The sequence below is a fragment of the Saccharomyces paradoxus genome, chromosome V, assembly GCF_002079055.1.
Source record: "Saccharomyces paradoxus chromosome V, complete sequence".
In the NCBI taxonomy this organism is placed as follows: domain Eukaryota; kingdom Fungi; phylum Ascomycota; class Saccharomycetes; order Saccharomycetales; family Saccharomycetaceae; genus Saccharomyces; species Saccharomyces paradoxus.
In genome coordinates, this window is record NC_047491.1 from 1 (window position 1) to 21,720 (window position 21,720).

General features: G+C 38.6%; 7 protein-coding genes across 7 annotated transcripts; 4 read left to right on the forward strand and 3 right to left on the reverse strand.

The window, feature by feature from the left end:
- Window positions 1-1,133: 1,133 nt before the first annotated feature.
- On the reverse strand, window positions 1,134-2,705 carry SPAR_E00010 (IMP dehydrogenase; the record flags this gene model as incomplete). Its single annotated transcript, XM_033909853.1, has 1 exon — window positions 1,134-2,705. One exon carries the CDS (start codon window positions 2,703-2,705, stop codon window positions 1,134-1,136), a length of 1,572 nt encoding a protein of 523 aa, XP_033765744.1.
- Window positions 2,706-5,558: 2,853 nt separating this feature from the next.
- Window positions 5,559-6,254, forward strand: RMD6 (Rmd6p; the record flags this gene model as incomplete). The annotated part of the gene is made up of 1 exon (XM_033909854.1): window positions 5,559-6,254. The coding sequence occupies one exon, from the start codon at window positions 5,559-5,561 to the stop codon at window positions 6,252-6,254; it is 696 nt and encodes a 231-aa protein (XP_033765745.1).
- Window positions 6,255-8,720: 2,466 nt separating this feature from the next.
- On the forward strand, window positions 8,721-10,211 carry DLD3 (D-lactate dehydrogenase; the record flags this gene model as incomplete). The annotated part of the gene is made up of 1 exon (XM_033909855.1): window positions 8,721-10,211. The coding sequence occupies one exon, from the start codon at window positions 8,721-8,723 to the stop codon at window positions 10,209-10,211; it is 1,491 nt and encodes a 496-aa protein (XP_033765746.1).
- A 2,797-nt stretch (window positions 10,212-13,008) lies between these two features.
- SPAR_E00040 (Cos10) lies at window positions 13,009-14,151 on the reverse strand (the record flags this gene model as incomplete). The annotated part of the gene is made up of 1 exon (XM_033909856.1): window positions 13,009-14,151. The coding sequence occupies one exon, from the start codon at window positions 14,149-14,151 to the stop codon at window positions 13,009-13,011; it is 1,143 nt and encodes a 380-aa protein (XP_033765747.1).
- Window positions 14,152-15,255: 1,104 nt separating this feature from the next.
- On the forward strand, window positions 15,256-16,392 carry AIF1 (Aif1p; the record flags this gene model as incomplete). The annotated part of the gene is made up of 1 exon (XM_033909857.1): window positions 15,256-16,392. The coding sequence occupies one exon, from the start codon at window positions 15,256-15,258 to the stop codon at window positions 16,390-16,392; it is 1,137 nt and encodes a 378-aa protein (XP_033765748.1).
- A 1,167-nt stretch (window positions 16,393-17,559) lies between these two features.
- Window positions 17,560-19,068, forward strand: SPAR_E00060 (mannitol dehydrogenase family protein; the record flags this gene model as incomplete). The annotated part of the gene is made up of 1 exon (XM_033909858.1): window positions 17,560-19,068. The coding sequence occupies one exon, from the start codon at window positions 17,560-17,562 to the stop codon at window positions 19,066-19,068; it is 1,509 nt and encodes a 502-aa protein (XP_033765749.1).
- A 479-nt stretch (window positions 19,069-19,547) lies between these two features.
- On the reverse strand, window positions 19,548-21,251 carry HXT13 (hexose transporter HXT13; the record flags this gene model as incomplete). The annotated part of the gene is made up of 1 exon (XM_033909859.1): window positions 19,548-21,251. One exon carries the CDS (start codon window positions 21,249-21,251, stop codon window positions 19,548-19,550), a length of 1,704 nt encoding a protein of 567 aa, XP_033765750.1.
- Between the last annotated feature and the right edge of the window lie 469 nt (window positions 21,252-21,720).

Sequence of the window (21,720 nt, forward strand, 5' to 3'; positions counted from 1 at the left end):
CACACACACCCACACCACACCACACCCACACCCACACCACACCCACACCCACCACACCACACCCACACCCACACCACACCCACACCCACACACCACACCACACCCACACCCACACCACACCCACACACACCCACACCCACACCCACTAACACTAACACTACCCTAACCCTAACACTAACCCTAACTCTCTCTCAATCATATCCCCATCTCATCTTACCCTCCTCTATCTCTTCTCATCTTTCCCCCCTCTTACCCTACCTCTCCCACATCACAATCCACGGCACTTACCTCACCACTCCATGCCCTGCCCCATTCTCCCACTCCACCACCTCTAACCACCATCTATCATCCGACTATTCATCTCCACACCCCAACCACCATCTATCCATTTCCAATATCTAATATCCAACTCCCACTACCACTTACCCTATCATCCATCTACCATGTCGTCCTTACTATAACACTACATACCACATGTAAAACAATCAAACGTAAACAATACACCAGATAACTTACCCTGCCACACTATCAACCTCTCCACTATACCTTTCACATCCCCCAAACAATACCACCTCCAACTACCACTACCACATACCTAGATCTACCATACTCACCTTCTATTTATTTAACGATATCGCATATGCATACGGACGCTATAAAACACATCACTCTCAACTTGCCCCGCCATAATACTCTACACCAAGGCCATCTCTCACTCGATCAGTATCATATACATCACCACATCACCATACACGGCACTTGCCTCAGCGGTTTATACCCGGTGCCATTTACCCATAACACCCACGATTATCCACATTTTAATATCTATAACTGATCACACAACCTCAATTATCATATAAATACTCTTAACTTCATGCTTTATAACGTTTTTATACAAATATCCACTACCCATTTTATATATACTAATATAAATACCACCAAATAATCACAACTAAAATCACCTAAACATAAAAATATACTATTTATCAATAAGAAGGTATAAACACACTATATATTAACATAACATATCACCCCATTCATATAATTGTAATGCAGTATGAATAGGTGCCATACAGACAGCACTACATAAGATTATCATCACTACTATTGTATTAATGATCCCATTCGAACATTCAGTTATGTAAACGCTTTTCGTAAGAATGTAAGTTATTAACACCACCTTCTAGTTGAGCAGAAGCCGTTCTGAATTCAAATCTAACTTTACCGCTCTGGACATTCTTCTTTAATACAGTTAACGACCTACAGCCAATGTCTTGGCAAGAATGTTGTAATCCATTGTACAAGTACGGAATAAATTTCTTAATGGATCCTTTGTCAACGACAGCGCCGGAGACACCCTGTGCAACCAAAACGCTGTCAAATTCTGAAAAGTAACGAGACGTAGATGCATTCCCTTTAGTACCAGTCTTTTGCATGGCGTCAATGGAACCCATACCACGGTACGCCTTCAATCTTTTACCATCTTGATAGAAATACTCACCTGGTGATTCCGTAGTACCAGCCAACATACCACCCATCATAACAGTAGAAGATCCAAGAGCCAACGCCTTGGTAATGTGACCGATGTTTTGAACACCACCATCAGCCATACATGGAACACCGAACTGGTTAGCAAATTCACACACGTTGTAGACCGCTGTACCTTGTGGCCTACCACAAGCCATAACTTCTTGAGTGATACAAATAGAGCCAGTTCCCATACCGATTCTCAAACCATCCGCACCGGCAGCAATCAAATTGGCAGCTTGTTCCCTGGTCACAACGTTACCAGCGATGACTTCCAGACCTGCGAAACTCTCTTTGACCCACTTGAGCATGTTCAATTGGAAAATAGAGTTGCCTTGGGATGAATCCAAGATGACGACATCCAAGCCGGCTTTGACCAATAATCTTAGTCTTTCTTTATCAGCGTCCATAGTACCAATGGAAGCACCACATAGCAATTGCTTGGTGTTGGCAGATTTGGACGCTAATGGGTAGTTTTGATTCTTCATTAAATCAGTTCTGGAAAGCATAGAAACTAAGTTACCCTTTTCATCAACAATCAATAGCCTACCCTTTTTGATTTTCTTTAGAATCTCGTTACCTTCTGATAACGTGATACCTTGTGCACCGGTAACAGGGTTCTTGGTCATGACATCCTGAACGAGTAAAGAGTCGTCCTCAACGAACTGTATATCACGAGAAGTGATGACTCCCACCAACTTTGCATTTCTCTTGCCATCTTCCGTGACAGGGAAGCCTGCAAATCCATACTTTTTCTTCATGCTCTTAGCTTCACCAACGGTGGTTGTTGGAGAAATCACAATAGGGTTGTTAATAAACCCATTTTCATAGTTCTTGACCCTTCTGACCATGTCAGCTTGGTCCTCGGGCGTACAGTTATGGTGAATGAAACCGATACCACCCGACAGAGCCATAAAGATGGCCATTTCCGATTCTGTCACAGTGTCCATTGGAGAGGAAACCAATGGAATGTTTAAAGTGATATTCCTGGTCAGCTTAGTCTGTAGGCTAACCTCAGAGGACGCAAAATCGACTAAACCTGGTAAGATCAAAAAATCGTTATAAGTCAACCCACCTCTGATCTTGGAGTCCATCAATTCCTGCACAGACAAACCATCCAGTCTTGGAAGGCTCTTGGCAAATTGCAGTGCGGTCTCGTAGTCCTTAATAGCGGCCATTGCTTTTACGTATTTGGGTTGTTATCAATTGAAACTGAAAATATTTACTTCTTTTAGTTTGTTATAAACGAATAAAAAAATAATAAGAAAAGTAAGGCAAGGAATAGAATAGAATACAGGAAAAAAAGTTCCCAGCATACTAGGTAAAATGTACAAGCCCACGAAACTGAGAAAAAGCCACCAAGGTTCTCCGGTTAAATGTTCAGCAAAAAATTTCCAGTCGAATTTTTTTCTAAATGTTAAATGGGAAAAGACTCCACTATTTATACTTTTTTTTTTTATTTTTTTTTTTTATTTTTTTTTTCCGCTTTCTTCGAGGAAAAGAAATGCGCGGCGTGCCTGCGCGGCGGTTAGGAAAAATGTTGACGTAATGAATAACGATTTAGCTTATATGTCATTTCCGCATAAAACAAACTTTCACAGAATGTGCGCTCTTTAGTTAGCCTTTTTTTGGCTTACAAAATGGAAGTACTGTATCAAGATATAGAGATGAATTATCACACAATCGTTTCTTTGACAAAATTACCATAATAATATCCCCACAAACATGAAGGATAATGGAACTGATGATGATGAGAGCGCAGGGCTTCTACCTTCTAGAGTGTCAGAATCTTACGATGTCACATTACCCAAGAATATATTTATAAACTCGTCTATTTGGTTTTGTTATGAAATTTGCAATTATTTAGCATTTCGTATTTGGATATTATCATGGCTTCCATTTATCATTTGGTGGAAACTATATACTAATCTCATAGCTGTTATTTTCACGTCTTTAGTGCATTATTCTTTGAACGTCGCCTTCGGTTTTCTTCGTGATCGTACCATATTGAAACAAATTACGCAATTCTTTAAAGAAATTATTAAGAATACACCTTGTACAGACATTGAAAACTGGGAACTTGCTGCAGTAAGCTTCAACTCTTTTCTGTATGAAAATAAAATTTGGAAGACTAAGCACTTCTTTTTTGATGGATCAAGTTGCCAAGTTGCATTCAGAAGATTCCTTTTACCGTTATCCTTGGTAACCTCTAACGAAACAAAGTTAAAATTACTCAAGAAGTTCCCTTATATTGAAGAAGCCCTTAAAGTATACTTCACGGAAGTGGATAGAAAATGGAACCTAATCAACTCTCAACAATTAAAAGCAATAATGCCGTAGACAATATTCAACTACCTGGTCAATCATATTTTTTTAAACTTTCTCAAGTATTCATGAAAACAATAAAGGAACGTAGTTTTATAACAATCGCTGCTATGGCGTGCTTCATAAGTATTTGTTCTTCACAATGTCTCACAATTGTTTTTACCCTCTCTTTCCTTGTCGTATTTGGGTGCTCCGATGAGTACTTGCTCTTCGAAACAAATAGATCCTGTTCAATGGAAGTGGAACATAAAATGCAGTTTTTGTCAACTATAATCAGTGAACAGCAGAAGTCAGATGATAATTTTTGGGACAAAATTGCAAAGAGGATGAACGTATACTTGCTTGAGCGGAACGTTTGGGCCTCAGGTGTGTTTTTCCTCGATAGAGCTGATTGTGAACATTTCTTCGAGCGTAATTTTCTCAGTCGTTTACCCTCGAGAAATTCTTCCTAAACTACCAGTTGCTGAGTTGCTACCATATATTGAAATAGCAGAGACTGCCTGCGATGGTGAGCAACTGATGTAACTTCTGAAGTGACTTCGATTTGGCAAGTTCTTCTATCAGCCAGACACATTATCGATGGCGCTAACCTAAATAAGAATAGACCTATTGCGTGATGAACTTGGAAGTACTACTTGATAATAAGTTTGACACCCTAGCCGGATTAGCGGCCTTCTTTGGTCTGGCTACAAGAATATATGACATTAAAAAAGGTCTTTTGGGCATTTCTTACGTTTATGATTCATATATTATAGGAGCTATATATATTGGCCCTAGCGTCTGTAAAAATATTATAGTATTGGAATTATGCCGTAATTTAAGTTTGAGTGGAGTTCATGATAAAAAAAATTGTTTACTATCTGTGCATGTGGAATAAGGGCTCTAGAAATTCCTGCTCTTACGAAATTGCATCGTCTTTGTGTTAAATGTGATAACTCAAATGCATGGCACGAGCAATGTTTCAATAGTCTTTCAGTAATGTTCCAGTAATATACTATAGAAGAAGAGCATATAACGACAGACCTCTAATCTATTAGTGCTCAAGAGGCCCTACTTTCTGTGTATAAAAGTAGTTATTCTACATATATTCATAACTCATATACATATCTAATAATCTTATTACATTATTTCATATAAGTTGGCTCTTAATTTCTTACGCCAATAGAGTGACAATGTTGGAGTAGAGCTTGTTGTTAAATACATCAACGAAAATGATGCCACCGTAAGGCTATTTTACGTCCGAAGGTATATTAAATAGCAGTACGGTGGAAGAAGAGAAAGTTATCCGCATAGGATCTTTGACAATCAAAATACTCTCACTTATAGTTTTACTGTATTACACAGGACTACACTGCTGCTTTCATTGCCCTGTTTTACGTTGAGCTGAATGACAATGTAACACCCACACCTCTCAGTGAGGATACAGCAGCAATTAAACTGGAAAAATGTACTTGGTACAAAACACGTGATTTTGCTCTTTCTTTTATCAGTTCACAAATACGGTGGAACGATAACCTACTTTTGAAAATCTTGTTTTCCTCCAAATAAGAAATCAAGAAAATGAATATGCGGGTAAACACCATTGATGAAATACACCTAAATTCCAAGTCATCAGATAACCAAATACGTAAAGTTTTACATGGATTGCTTAGAGAGACTTATCTAAAGACATAGAGAGTCTATCATGCATCGTGCACATTAAATTGATGTCAGCTTGTCCTTGCAACATTGTTATACTTCCAGTCGAGATTTTGAAGAATTCATCTATAGATACGAAGTATAGCTTGTATACAACAATTAATCGAGGATATGATGTCCCAAGGCTCAAATATGGCATCGTAGTTAGCCCTCGAGTGCACAGCCTTGAAACTCTATTCAGTGATTTGGGCTTTGACAAGAATATAGAGAAATCCTCGTTTTATTTATTATTGAATGATCCTGCCTTGGCATACCCTACTTTCTATGAAAATTTTGAACAGGTTAAAGGTGAAACAAATGAAGACTTATCTCTGCCGACATATTATATTCCCAAGTTCCAGTTTTTGACGGATGCATTCAATTCAGAGCATGTCCTAGCAACCATTGGCTACAAACCAAATAATAAGGAGAGTTATGAGATCACAGGATTTACGTCCATGGGCAATGGCTGTGGTATCAAACTATTCAATAGCAGTGTAATTCATATGATGCGATTCCATAAATGTAAGAGACTGGTTGCAGACATTATCATGGAACATGACCTATTGGGTTATTATGAAAAGAAGCTCGGCTTTGTAGAGGTGCAAAGGTTCAAAGTTCTCAAAGAGGAACATCAACCAAAAGTATTTGACGATAAAGTAGAGTGTACTAAAGACTTCCATGTGATCAAAATGATTAAAGATTTGAAAAGTCATAAATTATAAACGATGCAATATTGTTTCTTTTTTCACACTCAAGTACAATAAACTGTACGTTACCTGATGAAAAGAATATAAATAGCGTTATTCAGTAAAGAAAAGTGGGGTCTTATTTACAATGTCAAAAGTTTGAAATGAAGATAAAATAGAGATCTTACATATAAAAACAGTATGTACCGTTGTTTTCTTCAAACAATGTTGATAATAAAATTTAAACCGTTGGTTCTCTTAAACTATTATATAATTGATTGCATAGTCACACCAAAAATGGACCCATTAGAATTGATATACCAATAATATTAGCATCTACAAACGTTGCATTATATAAACCTCGATGTGCATTTCGAATTGTTTTGGAATTATTCATCAAATCAAATGGTATTCATCTATATAGTACAATTATCATAATCGTTAGCGTTAGAAGAGCACTTGTGAGGTATAATTTATAGATGATTTTTCATTTTCGTCAAGATCAAAAAAGATCTCTATAGTTCATGGATTGTACATTTTATTTCGCTATCCTTCAAGTTGATCAATTATAATTTTGACATTCTTTTTCAAATATTATTTTGGGTTTATATAATTAGTATCTTCTGAGAAATTCTCAAATTAAAAATAATAGTATTTTCAGACCTTGAATAAGTTGAGACTCACATATCAAAGTTATTCTCGGCAAGATAAGCATTTAAAAATCATCAATAGTCAGTTTTCAAACTTCATTCGTAATCTTTTCAATACTCTAGAATGCTTGATTGACATTACCAGGCCTAGGCATTAAAAATGATATCCTTCTGTCACCATGAAACAGCCATTGTCAATCTGGATGATAGGTTCAATTCAACCCGAATTGCAGCAATCTGATTTGTCAACGTTACGACAACCATTCCTACCTTCTCTTTTGAGAATATTATTTCCTCTACTTAATAAAAAATACCATGGATATGAGGCGGGAAACGTATTCAAGGGCCAAGTATAATAAATGAAGCTCCCAATATTCTAATTCCACCCAGTAATATCCATCTTTTTTGTACTTGAACGAAACAGTTAAAGGTTCTTGGATGGGCGGCTCTAAGAAGCAGATTTATCGATTAATAAAGAGTGAATATAATGTCAATCTTCTTTTTATAGAAATAAAATTCATTTATAGTTGAGAGAGAACCTAGTGAGCTTTAATTCATTACATCCATTTAAAGAGTTTCATCCGGTCGTTATGAATATCTTTCCGTATGAAAAGTAAAAACAACTGTAAACTCTCAAAAACGATTCCTGATACATGAGAAGTGTTTGGGTGAGAAGAATTGCTCGAAACAAAGGAGTGGCCCAAAACCGCCACTCGATGCGCCCTTTTATCAATGGCTACCAACAGCGTATGTGTCAAAATAGACAGTTGGCTCAGCCAATTAAATAGTCCCTCTGAATGTCAAGATAAGTGTGTTCCCCCTCAAGCACCACATCACTATTTCATTCGTAAAACCTGCTCAACGCATAGAGACCGTTGATCCACTCTTGACTACGTGTGGTGTGCTCATGACTGCATCATTAAAGAATGTATAGGTAGGAAAATTAGAAACCATTGTCATTGTACGAAAGAGTCTCGAAGTAACACAATCATTGGTCATTGATAATTACTTTAGCAACCCTTTTGAGGCGTTTTCTCTTGATATATTCTATAAAACAATAAGGCTTAAATGTATCGTTTGTATGCATAGAGGAAATTTGAACGGATAAAAGTGGTTGAAAGACCAGCGTACAGAAACAACGATTTCCTCACGGGGATCCGAGGAAAAGAACTATTTGTTAAGTCAAGTCTGCGACTCAAATTCTATTGAATGAATAAAAAACCGTCACAGAACACACTTCATTTTTTCAAGGACATTTTTCACTAGCAGCATCGAAATGGTTCTTGAGCGCCTAATATCATTGTAGACATGGAAGATATTATCGAACCTGGAAGAGCCTATTTTAGTGGCTTGATGTGATCAATCTAATTAACTTTCAATTTTATTTTCCGCTACCAAGAACCTACTTAAAAGATTGCAAGCAGCTTACTCATTTATTATTGTTCGTTTTCACTTTAACATTCCTTGTACTTTCTAGTGAGCTCCCCAAAGGAACATGAGATACGATCTTTGGTTCATATACTACTGAAAGCATCAAAAATCATCAGCAATGTCTTTAGGAGTGGCTTTTTTTTGGCTTTTTTGCGTGATCATAAAGCGGGATATTGTCGAAATGGTCATTCTTTTAGATGACCATTTCAACAGCTTACGGAAAATGTTCGAGCGGATGACACCACTTCCACAGTTAGTGCCGCCAGATCTAAGTCACGCGCGATGTCAAAGAGGAAACTGAAAGATTGTAGGTATACAAGTGACCATTCGCATATAAAACAGAAAAGAACGGAACGAGGTGCCGAAATGTTCTTCGATATTTGTTCACCTGAGACTCGAGGACAGCATACATATAAGAGTTATGACGATTACACATCCTGTTGCTCAGTTAACTGCTGAGGCATACCCCAAAGTCAAGAGAAACCCAGATTTTAAAGTTCTCGATTCAGCAGATTTAGCGTATTTTCGTTCGATTTTGTCAAACGATGAAATCATAAACTCTCAAGCTCCTGAAGAGCTTGCTTCGTTCAACCAGGATTGGATGAAGAAGTATAGAGGCCAGTCCAATTTAATTCTCTTGCCAAATTCTACTGACAAAGTGTCCAAGATTATGAAATACTGTAATGATAAAAAATTGGCAGTGGTGCCACAAGGTGGTAACACTGACTTAGTCGGGGCTTCTGTTCCGGTATTTGATGAAATTGTTCTTTCTCTAAGAAATATGAACAAAGTCAGAGACTTTGATCCTGTTAGCGGGACTTTCAAATGTGACGCAGGTGTCATTATGCGTGATGCACACAAATTTTTACATGACCATGACCATATTTTCCCATTGGACCTGCCTTCCAGAAACAACTGCCAAGTGGGTGGTGTGGTCTCGACAAATGCAGGTGGTTTGAACTTTTTGAGATATGGCTCACTACACGGTAATGTTTTGGGTTTGGAGGTAGTGCTACCCAACGGTGAGATTATCAGCAATATCAATGCCTTAAGGAAGGACAACACTGGTTATGACTTGAAACAATTATTCATTGGTGCAGAGGGTACAATCGGTGTCATTACTGGTGTATCTATAGTTGCAGCAGCAAAACCAAAAGCTTTGAATGCCGTCTTTTTTGGTATTGAGGATTTTGATACTGTTCAGAAATTATTTGTCAAGGCTAAAAGTGAATTATCTGAGATTTTATCTGCTTTTGAATTCATGGACCGTGGCTCCATTGAATGTACGATAGAATACCTGACAGATTTGCCTTTCCCTCTGGAGAACCAACACAACTTTTACGTTCTTATTGAAACTTCAGGCTCTAATAAAAGACATGATGATGAAAAGCTGACTGCTTTCCTCAAAGATACTATAGATTCCAAATTGATTTCTGAGGGTATGATGGCCAAGGACAAAGCTGATTATGATAGACTTTGGACTTGGAGGAAATCCGTTCCAACGGCTTGTAATTCTTACGGTGGTATGTACAAATATGACATGTCACTTCAATTGAAAGATTTATACTCTGTATCTGCAGCTGTGACGGAGAGATTGAATGCAGCTGGTTTAATTGGTGATGCACCAAAACCAATTGTTAAATCATGTGGTTATGGTCATGTTGGTGACGGAAACATCCATTTAAATATTGCGGTAAGAGAATTTACAAAACAGATTGAGGACCTACTGGAACCATTTGTTTATGAATATATCGCATCAAAGAAGGGTTCCATCAGTGCTGAACATGGGATTGGTTTCCATAAGAGAGGTAAATTACACTACACCAGAAGTGATATTGAGATAAGATTTATGAAAGATATTAAACATCACTACGATCCAAATGGAATCTTGAATCCATATAAGTACATTTGAACTTAGTTAATTTGTAACTTCCCAGAGTTAGACTTTTTGTTTACAGTTTTATAGATTTATATATTTACATATATTAATTGTTTATTGATCAAAATTAATATAGTACAAAACACTTATCACAGGCTGTTTGTCTTGACGATTGGCGGAGTAAAATTAAGCCTAAAAGACCACTTTTTATGGACCTGCAACCCGGTGACTCCTGATTGGGTACTCCAGCAAGTGTTACTCCATTTTTTTTTACCACCCTAGATATTCTATATTTAATTCAACTCGAAATAATAACACAATTATTGGTATAACTTTAATTTCTTAATTTCAAGCATACGCTAAGTTTTTCAGCCTTTGTTCAAAAGTATGATCTGAATCCATTAAAAGACAAGTCGCATCCAGTTTTTTACTTTTTCTATGATCAAAAGCCAGAGAGAGTGATACTAACTTTTTGGTAGCATTTAGGAATATTTAGCAATTACTGATTTCATGGGTAATTTATCACATAGTGAAGAAAAAGGATCTTTCAGTTGCATGTTAGTCAATAATTGCAGGAATTATCTCTTTTCAAATGTGACCAAACCACATTTGTTATTCTCTGAGCTACATTAGTTATATTATTATTCCCATTTAACTTATTGGATACCATTACTGAGAGAGAACCTATACTTTAGTTATTCGTATTCTATTAATTCTGATTAAAAAATATACTTTTATAAGGCAAAAAACTGAATTTATTCACTTGTTTAGCTCTTAATTAGGTGCTTTACTCAGTTTCCAACTTGTAACCCGCCTATTCCTTATAATAGTCGGAACTATAATTAAGTTCAAAAGATATTCAGTAAAAAACTTTAGAGCGGCTGAATTATAACGACTACCAAAATATATTGTCTTCGATTTTTATCTTCAAAAACAAAAAATCTGCTTGAAATATTCCAGCAATCTGAGTGAACTGCTTGTTGTCTTAGTTTAGCATAATGGGTGCGATGAAAAATTAGCGGGTTCAGCTACAGGTTTTATGTGACTGGAAATGAAGAAAACAGTATAAGCTTTGGATATTGAAGAGAAAAAACAGGAAGTCCAATAACGGCGACACTTTCCTGAACGAGTTTGCTCAGTATTTCACCCCGAGAAGGACCGATGTGTGCTGACGCTATACGTAGTTTGATGACTTCAGCATACTTTTTGCCATTTACCGCTGAATTGACACATGTATAACAACTCCGGGCCGACGCTATCAAAAAACCAATTATCTACTCTTGGAAAACATAAAAGAGTGCGAGAACAATACGTTTTAGAATTCAGTAATTTCATAATAATTGTTTCCTTCATACTCTTAACCCCCCTCCTAGAAGGTAGCCCAAAAGAGAGGTTATTTTTGGGTTTACCGTTGTGAAAAGAATAGTTTGTAAATACCGTCATTGATCAAATAGGTTTATAATATTAATATACATTTATATAATCAACTGTATTATATCATCAAAAAAAAGCAGTTTTTTTTTTTATTTTGTTAATTTCCAATGTCCATGGGATTTCATTCGTAAAGGCATCCGTCTCTAGTTTGCGATAGTGTAGATACCGTCCTTGGATAGAGCACTAGAGATGGCTGGCTTTAATCTGCTGGAGTACCATGGTACACCGGTGATCATTCTGGTGACTTGATCTGGAGCAATACCGGTCAACATGGTGGTGAAGTCACCGTAGTTGAAAACGGCTTCAGCAACTTCAACTGGGTAAGTTTCAGTTGGGTGGGCGGCTTGGAACATGTAGTATTGGGCCAAGTGAGCTCTGATATCAGAGACGTAGACACCCAATTCAACCAAATTGACTCTTTCGTCAGATTGAGCTAGAGTGGTGGTTGCGGAGGCACCAGCAGCGATGGCGGCGACACCAGCAGCGATTGAAGTTAATTTGACCATTATATTTTGTTTTGTTTGTTAGTGCTGATATAAGCTTAACAGGAAAGAAAGGAATGAAGGCATATTCTCAAAGGCATATGGATGAAGTAGCTCTATTTATACCCACTCCTTCATCGACCATCACTACTTAAACGATTCGTTAACAGATGCTCCTTTATCACTTCACACCTTTCATATTTCATCTTTCGCACCATCTTCATCATTACAATTGAGATGCACTTGTTCCTGAACGAGGCATGCATGTATCATGAATTTCTTATGCGAAGGTATTGTTTTATGGTGCCTTTGTCTATTCGTACGTGCAGAATGTGCGAATGTCAATTATAAGGGAGCCGATGTGTCTTGGAAAGACCCTTTTGCGCCTGTGAAGTTTCCCTTCCCGGCCAAAGAGATTATCCGAATCTGAGACTTGGACCCTCGTTCAAAAGCTGATTGTCTAAGCCTATATTTGGTATGCTCTAAACGATTGCCGAGAAAAAATAATACTGTACTGTCTCTTTCTTGAAATTGCACAAACAAGCGAACATGTTTTGGGATTCGTATATTGTTAGCTTCTATGACTTTTCGCACTCTTGATGAATTCTTTGATATGATTCCGTACTCAAAAGCCGCTGAAAGCTGGTAGTATTGATAAAAGCTGATATCCAAAGAGCAGCGGAAGAAAATTTTGAATCTACTTTGCAGCATAGCGGGACTAAAACCCTGCGCGGCAAGAAATGCTTGATTCCCAGGTACAATGCTTTCTTCTCTAAATATAGAGGAAAAGGCGGAAGGCAAATATATGGTACTGAATTTTCTTTTATGTCTTAAATCTTCTCTGTAGGTAGGAAAGATGTGTCTATATTTGATACTCGTTGCAGTAGCAAAGACGGCAAAGTAAATACCAATATTTATGGTAACAGCTCATAGTGAGAGGCCAATTGCGCTTCTTGGATGTATTGCCAAAGTTCAACGTTTAATGATCTAGGCGACACAGATTTCTTTGAAAATAAAAGACTGCTAAAGTTTCGTTCAAAAAATGCTTGGCAATCAGCCCCATCAAAGAAAAATCCTTCGTTCTTCCAAACCTTTTTCTCAAGGAACCACCTATTCGTTTTCCTTGCAATGTTGTCCCATCTCTCAGTGCCAGCACCTTGTTCGTTTATAATATTTGACAAGTATTGCATTTTATTCTCAACTCTCATCGATTTAGGCCTCGTGTTTTGAAAATCCTCTACTCTTATATAGAAAAGGTATCCCAGATACAAAAAACCAAGCAGAGGACCAAAAAATTTTGAGAAACAGATATCATTCAAATCAGAGAGGAATTTTATTGGAAAGTAAAAAGTGACAATCCTCTGAAAAATCCATGCTAGTTTGCAACGATATGTTTCCTTAGGAAGCTTGACATTTTCCAAGCCACTAGGGCTGCATTCCTTCTCAGTATGGATCAACTTCCACTGTTCGTGTACTTTTGTAAAATAAACCTGCACTGCTTTTTCGATGTGAAAACCCGAAACCTCAAATGATGTGAACCTAGCACCTTCGTTTTCTCTCCTTAAAACGACTGGCTCTAGAATGGTTTTTCTAAATGCTTCTTGGCAGTCAGTACCATTGAAAAAAAATTGCCCAGTATTCCAGGCATTGTTTTCATACAAGTAGGAATTGAAATGTAGTGCAACAGTGTCCCAATCACCAGAGAATGCACCTGGCGTACTTTTGATGACTTCTTTAGAAAGATGGGTGAGCTGATTTGATAAGGCATATTTATGGCACAGTATTTGAATTGCGGGCAAAATTAGTAGCCCTGAGAACAGAATAGCCGAACCCATGAACGGATAAATCCAAGTGCTGGACATCCCCCACCAAACGACAAGTGGTAACCATAATAGCAGCCAGATGCGAAATCCTAAGGAGTTACGGGTCTCATAGCACAACCAGGTTAAGCGGTTCCTGAAAACATCCTTGGGTAAGATAAAGGTACTTTGGGACGCAAGACGTCCAGAGGATAACAATGCTATGTTCTCGCCATCTTCAATTTTGGTACCGTTCATATTAATGATGAGGCCTGGCTCAACAAATTTAGTGGAGCTTTAATCGTTGGCAGTTTCCTTTTATATAGATAAGGAAAAGAAGATATCCCCGACGGCGCGTTTATTATGTAATAGTTACTTGTTATAGTTAAAGCCACGATCGAAAAACGAGCAATAACTTCGAGCAGTTTGAATGAAAAAAAAATATTGGGTTATGTTTCTAGAAGCGCAGGTGTAAATATTATTTAAATGGACTACTCAACTTTCTTGCTTTAAATGTAATAGCTATCAATATACTTTCACTCACAGATACGAGCGGTGAAGTCACATGGTGCATTATGGGCGAAACAATGTCGCCTATGTTTGAAGCATCGAACAGTTTAAAATAGCTTTACAAAGCGTACCGTGTAACCTCTATGAATTGAGTCGCCACCTCGTTATAAACTCCAGAAAGTCTTCGACCAAAAGTTCTTGATTGGTTGAATAACCTATAAGAACCTTTGATGATATCACCATCAGTTCATAATCAAATTATATGGAGCATTTTCCCTCAATTCTTTGGATAATTTCCATCTCAGTTGGGTGGCTAAGCTTACTCAATGATCTTACATAGTCATTCCATACTTTCGTTGTGGCATACCGTGCTACTTATACTCTTGTATCCTTACAATATAGGCAGTTCTTGACTTACGCCTAAGAATACTTTTCTAGAGGCCTCCATGATAAAAAATTCATCTTCCAGTGATTACATAATGGGTTGAGAGTTTTCAGAAGGAGGAGCCTTGAAGAAGACTTCGAATGTGTGTTATAATACTTGGGAGATGAGCATAATAAAACATATTCTTCGTGTTTAGTGACTCGTAAAAAGCCTCTGTGGTTAGTAAGGAACAATACTGGATTAGTAATCGCTAAAAGCGATAAAAGTAATTACACGGCCACTCTGCATGATTATTATTTTTCATCTGGCCGGACGAGTGCAGCCCCATTATAAGTACCAGTATATTAGCGGCAGATCAATAACGAAAGTGGTGAGAGACTAGTGAGAGGCACAGATTTTCTAATCATGGTATTTCGCTAATAACGGGAAAGAACAGAGAGAATAAGAAAGAAAAACTGAAAATATATATGACAATTAATACAAAGAACATAGTCGTTGTTGGGGCTGGTGTGTTTGGTGTGTCTGTGGCGAACCACCTGTACAGGGAATTAGGTGGAACATATGCTGTAAAGCTCGTCACTGTATCTGATCACGTGTATTTTCTACCCTCAGCTGTGCGTTTGACCATTTCAAAGGATTATACCAAGTCGATCCTACCGTTAAAAAGTGTTCTTGATGATGGCGTTGAGGTTATCAAAGATGCTGCTGCCAGCTTTGATGTTAAGAGGGTAGTTTTGGAATCAGGTGGCGCCATAGAGTTTAGTATTTTGATCCTTGCAACAGGCTCGAAATGGTCTGATCCAATAGGTTCAACTTACACCTTTAGAGATAACTATGAAGAGTACTTTGAAAGAGAATCTTCTCGAATCTCAGATGCCAATCATATACTTTTCCTTGGCGGTGGCTTTGTTAATTGTGAACTAGTTGGCGAATTGTTATCCAAGTATTCAGACGAGATCAGATCTGGAAAAAAGCACATTTCCATTATTCACAATTCTGATAAGCTGCTGCCTGGTTCTGGCTTGTATAACGATACATTAAGAAAAAATGTGACAGACTACCTCTCGAACAATGGTATCACGTTGTATTTGAACACAGTAGGGGCTTCTTCCGACGCCTCGCCAAACCGTATCTTTTTAGGCGAGGGCTCATCGAAATATATAGATGCTGATTTGATTTACAAAGGCGTTGGAATTTCACCAAATGTGCCAGTCAACTGTATTGCGAACCTTTGTGATAAGAAAGGGTTCATTCAGGTTGAAAAGAACTTCAGAGTGAACGCTGTTGAGGCAGGAAACGTTTTTGCTATTGGTGATGTTACAAATTTCAGATATCATGGATTGGTTAAAAGGGACAATTGGGTTGACGTTTTGACCCGTAATGTTATGACTTTTTTACAAGAAGGAACAGAAGCTAGTCTAGTTGATGCAGATTGTCTTGACTCAGGTCATGCTCCAACTGGTGTCTCACTTGGGCCAAATGCAGGTTTTGGCCAATTCCCACTGCCATTATTCGGGACGGTCAATATCCCATCCTTTTTAATTTCTAGGGCAAAGTCGAGGGATCTTTTCTCTAACAAAATGGAACCTTTGTATAAGAAGTAGACTAGAAAAAAAAACTGCAGTATATATGATCTAGTTTTTCAATTGGGAAATAAAGAAAGCAGCTCAAAAACAGCAAACGGTGGCACTTTTTGTTCACAGAGTGGATTATCAAGACTAGACGTTAATCAAATATGTTTCAATTGCTGGAAGTGTAAATGTTTTTATATAAAAATGTTATTTTACAAATATAGCGAAGATCAATGAGAGCAAACCGCTTGTTTCTCAACTCTAGTATAATGACGACGATGAGAGTTAGCAGCGTAAAGTATAGGCGTTACGTTCCAGAAGAAAGGAAATAGGAGAGCGGAGATAAGTGAAGTATTCTGAGCTTTGGAGGTTGAAGAAAAAGAAACGCCAGAATGTTCAATAAAACCGACGGCCTCCTGAATAAGATTTTTGATTATTTCATCCCGAGAAAGACCGATGTATCCTGAAGCTCTACGTAGCTTACCAACTTCAGCATACTTTGTTCGCCACCCATCAGGAATTGACCCCGAGATGACCCCGAGAAGTTTATTTTCTGCACCCGCGTGTGCCTAAAACTTATTTTCCTGCAGGGCGGTTGAGAAATAAGGGATATAGGGAGTGCTGGAACGTGGGGTAGTTTCGTGCCTTCTTTTGCTTTTTGCCTCTGTGCCTGAGTCTCCTTACCCCGCAATACCTCACCAGATATTCACTCTCTCCTTGGCACGGACCTAAAAATAACTGTAGAAAGAGCTCAACAAGCAGTTTACTTACTTAAACTTTTCTGTATTGTAGCTCGCCATTTCTTGATTTAGTACACACAACTATAATACATCATTTCATAAATTTTTCGCGCAAACATGAACCAATTAAGCTTGCGCATTGCATGTGGATATATGGGCTAGACACCTCGTATATCCTCCAGTTGTGGTGGGAGAAGCATCGCCTGTTTTGAAATAATGAAAAATTATTTTTGTGTTTCCAACTAAATCTGAGAACCGTCATGTTCTAGGAGCAAGGAGGCTGCAGCGTTTGCAGTCTCAGAGTCTCAAACTTCATTTATTATACATATAAATAGCCAACATCAATTGTCTAATTGTTAGCATTCCCGCCTTTTCTAAATATCAATGTATAACATCAATAAAAAAAAAAAATAAGAGTAACGAGAAAAAAGAAAAGAAAAACGTAACAATTTCAAAAAAAATGACAAAATCAAACGAAACAACGGCTACCAGCTTGAATGCTAAAACTCTAAAGAGTTTTGAATCCACCCTTCCAATACCAACTTATGCCAGGGAAGGTGTTAAACAAGGTATTGTTCATCTTGGAGTTGGTGCATTCCATCGTTCTCATTTAGCTGTTTTCATGCATCGTTTGATGCAGGAGCACCATTTGAAGGATTGGTCCATCTGTGGTGTCGGTTTAATGAAGGCAGATGCACTAATGCGCGATGCTATGAAGGCTCAAGATTGTCTCTACACAGTTGTGGAGCGCGGTATCAAGGACACTAACGCTTACATTGTCGGTTCCATTACTGCTTATATGTATGCTCCCGAAGATCCAAGAGCTGTCATTGAAAAGATGGCCAATCCAGACACACATATCGTGTCTCTGACCGTCACAGAAAACGGTTACTACCACAGTGAGGCAACAAACTCATTGATGACCGATGCTCCTGAAATCGTCAATGACTTGAACCATCCAGAGAAGCCGGCCACTCTGTACGGATACCTATATGAGGCCCTGTTGCTACGTTACAAAAAAGGTCTTACTCCATTTACTATTATGTCATGTGACAACATGCCCCAGAATGGTGTCACAGTCAAGAACATGCTTGTTGCATTTGCCAAGTTAAAGAAGGATGAGAAGTTCGCTGCTTGGATCAAAGATAAGGTTACTTCCCCTAATAGCATGGTTGATCGTGTGACCCCACGTTGTACTGATAAAGAGCGCAAGTACGTCACTGACACCTGGGGAATTAAGGACCAGTGTCCCGTTGTCGCAGAGCCTTTCATCCAATGGGTTCTTGAAGACAATTTCTCTGATGGCCGTCCTCCATGGGAACTTGTTGGCGTTCAAGTCGTCAAGGATGTCGATTCCTACGAATTGATGAAATTACGTCTGCTTAACGGTGGTCACTCTGCCATGGGGTACTTGGGATACTTGGCAGGCTACACGTATATACATGAGGTTGTCAACGACCCAACTATCAACAAGTACATCCGTGTGTTGATGCGTGAGGAAGTCATTCCATTATTGCCTAAAGTGCCGGGCGTTGATTTCGAAGAATACACCGCCTCAGTGTTGGAAAGATTCTCTAATCCTGCAATTCAGGACACCGTCGCACGTATTTGTTTGATGGGCTCTGGTAAGATGCCTAAGTATGTTTTGCCATCTATCTATGAACAGTTGCGCAAACCAGATGGTAAGTACAAGTTATTGGCAGTGTGTGTCGCTGGCTGGTTCCGTTACTTGACTGGTGTAGACATGAATGGTAAACCATTCGAAATTGAGGATCCTATGGCATCAACCTTGAAAGCAGCCGCAGTTAAGGGTGGTAAAGATCCTCACGAATTGCTTAACATCGAGGTCCTTTTCAGTCCTGAGATCCGTGATAACAAGGATTTTGTTGCGCAGTTGACCCACTCCCTAGAAACCGTTTATGATAAAGGCCCAATTGCCGCTGTTAACGAAATTCTAGACCAAGTGTGATTTCAAAGGTGATCCGATCTACGCTCCCTAGATAGTAATGACTAGATATCTTGGGTGGATTATATAATGTTATATTTTTGTATATTGTTTCTATTTAGACAAGTAATAACGTGTTATGTTCCTGTAAACGTACTTTCAACGGTTTTAAGAGTACTCAAATGGATTCATTCCATATTTTTCACCACCCTCACCATCGCCATCGCCATCGCATCTCATTTCACTCCACCTACATAAGCTATACTTTCTCCACCCCGCTTTATGCAAAAAACAAAAAAGTATTTAAAGAAATAAAAACTTGACGCAATGTTGTCTTCATCGAATGCAATTTATTGATACACAACCACCGGTTGTATAGCAGTATTGACCTTCATAGCTCCGAGAATCTTCATAAAATTCGTGGCAAATTAAAACTACACATTATTATGTAAAATATAATATACAATGCTGCGCCTACAAGGACAAGCATATGCACTCAATGATCAATCAGAACCCTTTGAGAACTTCAAAAATTTCTTCCAATCTTTCTTTTCGGTATTTCTTTCCTCAGTAGGAATTCCTCTCTTTGAAGGAGGAACCCAAGATGCAGATGTCCATGGTTTTACGCCTTCTTCATATAGTAATTGGATTTCCTCTAAAGATAAACCAATTGTTTCCGGTAAGAAGAAGAAGACGTACAAAAACATAGCAACCAAGCAACCCACAAACACGTAACCATAGTAGAAGTGGATAGATCCGGTGATGAATGGTGTGAAGAAACCGATCAAGAATTGCCATAACCAGTTGCATGCAGTGGAAATCGACATTGCTCTAGACTTGACCTTTGAGGGGAACGATTCAGCGACCACGATATAAGCAACAGGAGCCCATGTCGTTGCAAAGCAGAATATATAGAAACAGGTGAACACGATCATGGCATTACCTGCACCTTTCGAAGAGGGACCATCCTGGCCATGAGGGTAAAGACATTTCACCCCGATACTTGCGAATATGACCATACAGGCCATCATCCCAGCTGCACCAAATAATAAACATTTACGACGACCGATTTTGTCTACGACCATAACAGCAATAATAGTGGAGAAGAAGTTCACTGTACCCAGGACGATGGAGGTCTCGAACCCATCAGTAAGCCCAACTGACTTGAAAATGGTAGTCCCATAGAAGAAGAAGTAGTTTTCACCGGTAAGTTGCAAAAAGGTTTGAACAAGAATACCTGTAATCAAACGTTGAAGGACTTTTGTTTTGACTGAGAAAAGTTCCTTCCACGAAGCTTCCCCTAGTTCTTTTTGGGCAAGGACACCGACGTTGATTTCATCAGCTTGTTTAAGTACCCATGGATCCTCTGGTGAAACCTTGTTAATCTTGGCAATGGAAGCCCGTGCTTCCTCATGTCTTTCACATTCGATCAGATATCTTGGGGATTCTGGAACCAATAACATACCAATAATGATAATCAGAGCCCATAAAAAGCAAAGCCCAAGAGGAATTCTCCATTGTGCAGTGTTGTCGTATTTTCTTGTACCATAAACGCTACAATAACCTAAGAAAATACCAAAGGTCATGTTCAATTGATATAGTGAAACAAGCCCACCTCTCAAGTCTGTGGGAGCTATTTCGGACAAAAGCATTGGACATAACACCGAACAGCCACCAGCACCAAGACCGTAAATGATCTTACCGACAAAGTATTGGTACCATTTGTGGTTTGAACTGATCTGAATAATTGCGCCGACCATATATACCAACACCACGATCACAATCGCCAGCCTTCTACCCAAAGTATCGGCAAGACGGGCAAACATAAGACCACCTATGGCACACCCAATACTGAACATTGCCACAAGAAGACCCATACGCACGTTGCTCAAATAGTATTCTCCAGTACTATGCTTGTAAGATCCGAAATTCATTTTAAAGTTGTCCATGTTAATGAAACCTGCTGTAATACCACTATCCCAACCAGGTAGGAAACCCCCAAAGGATATAGGATAACATAGTAAGTAGATGACAAGGTAACCTAGGAGCCCCCTCTTTGGTGGCTCAATGTTATCCCCGTTTATGACTTCATCGTCATCAAGCCCATCTGACCACTCTTTTTCCACAGGTGGTGCGACATGAATATCAGCATTAGAAGCATCTCGAATATCTTTATCACTGTTAATAGATGATTGCACACTAGACATCTTTCGATTTTAACGTCTTTTGTGTTTCTTTTTTGTTTTTTGTTTTGTTACTCTTTACTATTCTTGAGTGAAAGTACAAGTTTATCTGGGAGAAAACACCACTTCATCTGCCTTCTTTATATGTTTCTTTCGTGGCAATTCTTTGGCGGGAAGCGACAACCTCACACCATTCAGACGATAAATTTCTGTAGAATACGTTCATTTTTTGCACACCTCCAGGGGATTCTAACTATAGAGATTACTCTTTTTTCATTGGGTTCTGAATGCTCTTAAGCTAGGAGTTAAAGAATATTATTATCTAATATTATCCTCGAATGCCTACGTCATGCCGGGCTGGGCGGCATTCTACTCTCGGCCTTGCCTGCTAACAAACTAGCGCACAGAATATCACCCCACGCCGTATGTTGCCTACGTGCCTACGTTCCTGGGGAAATGATTACTGCTACCCCACTCACACGAAACGCATACC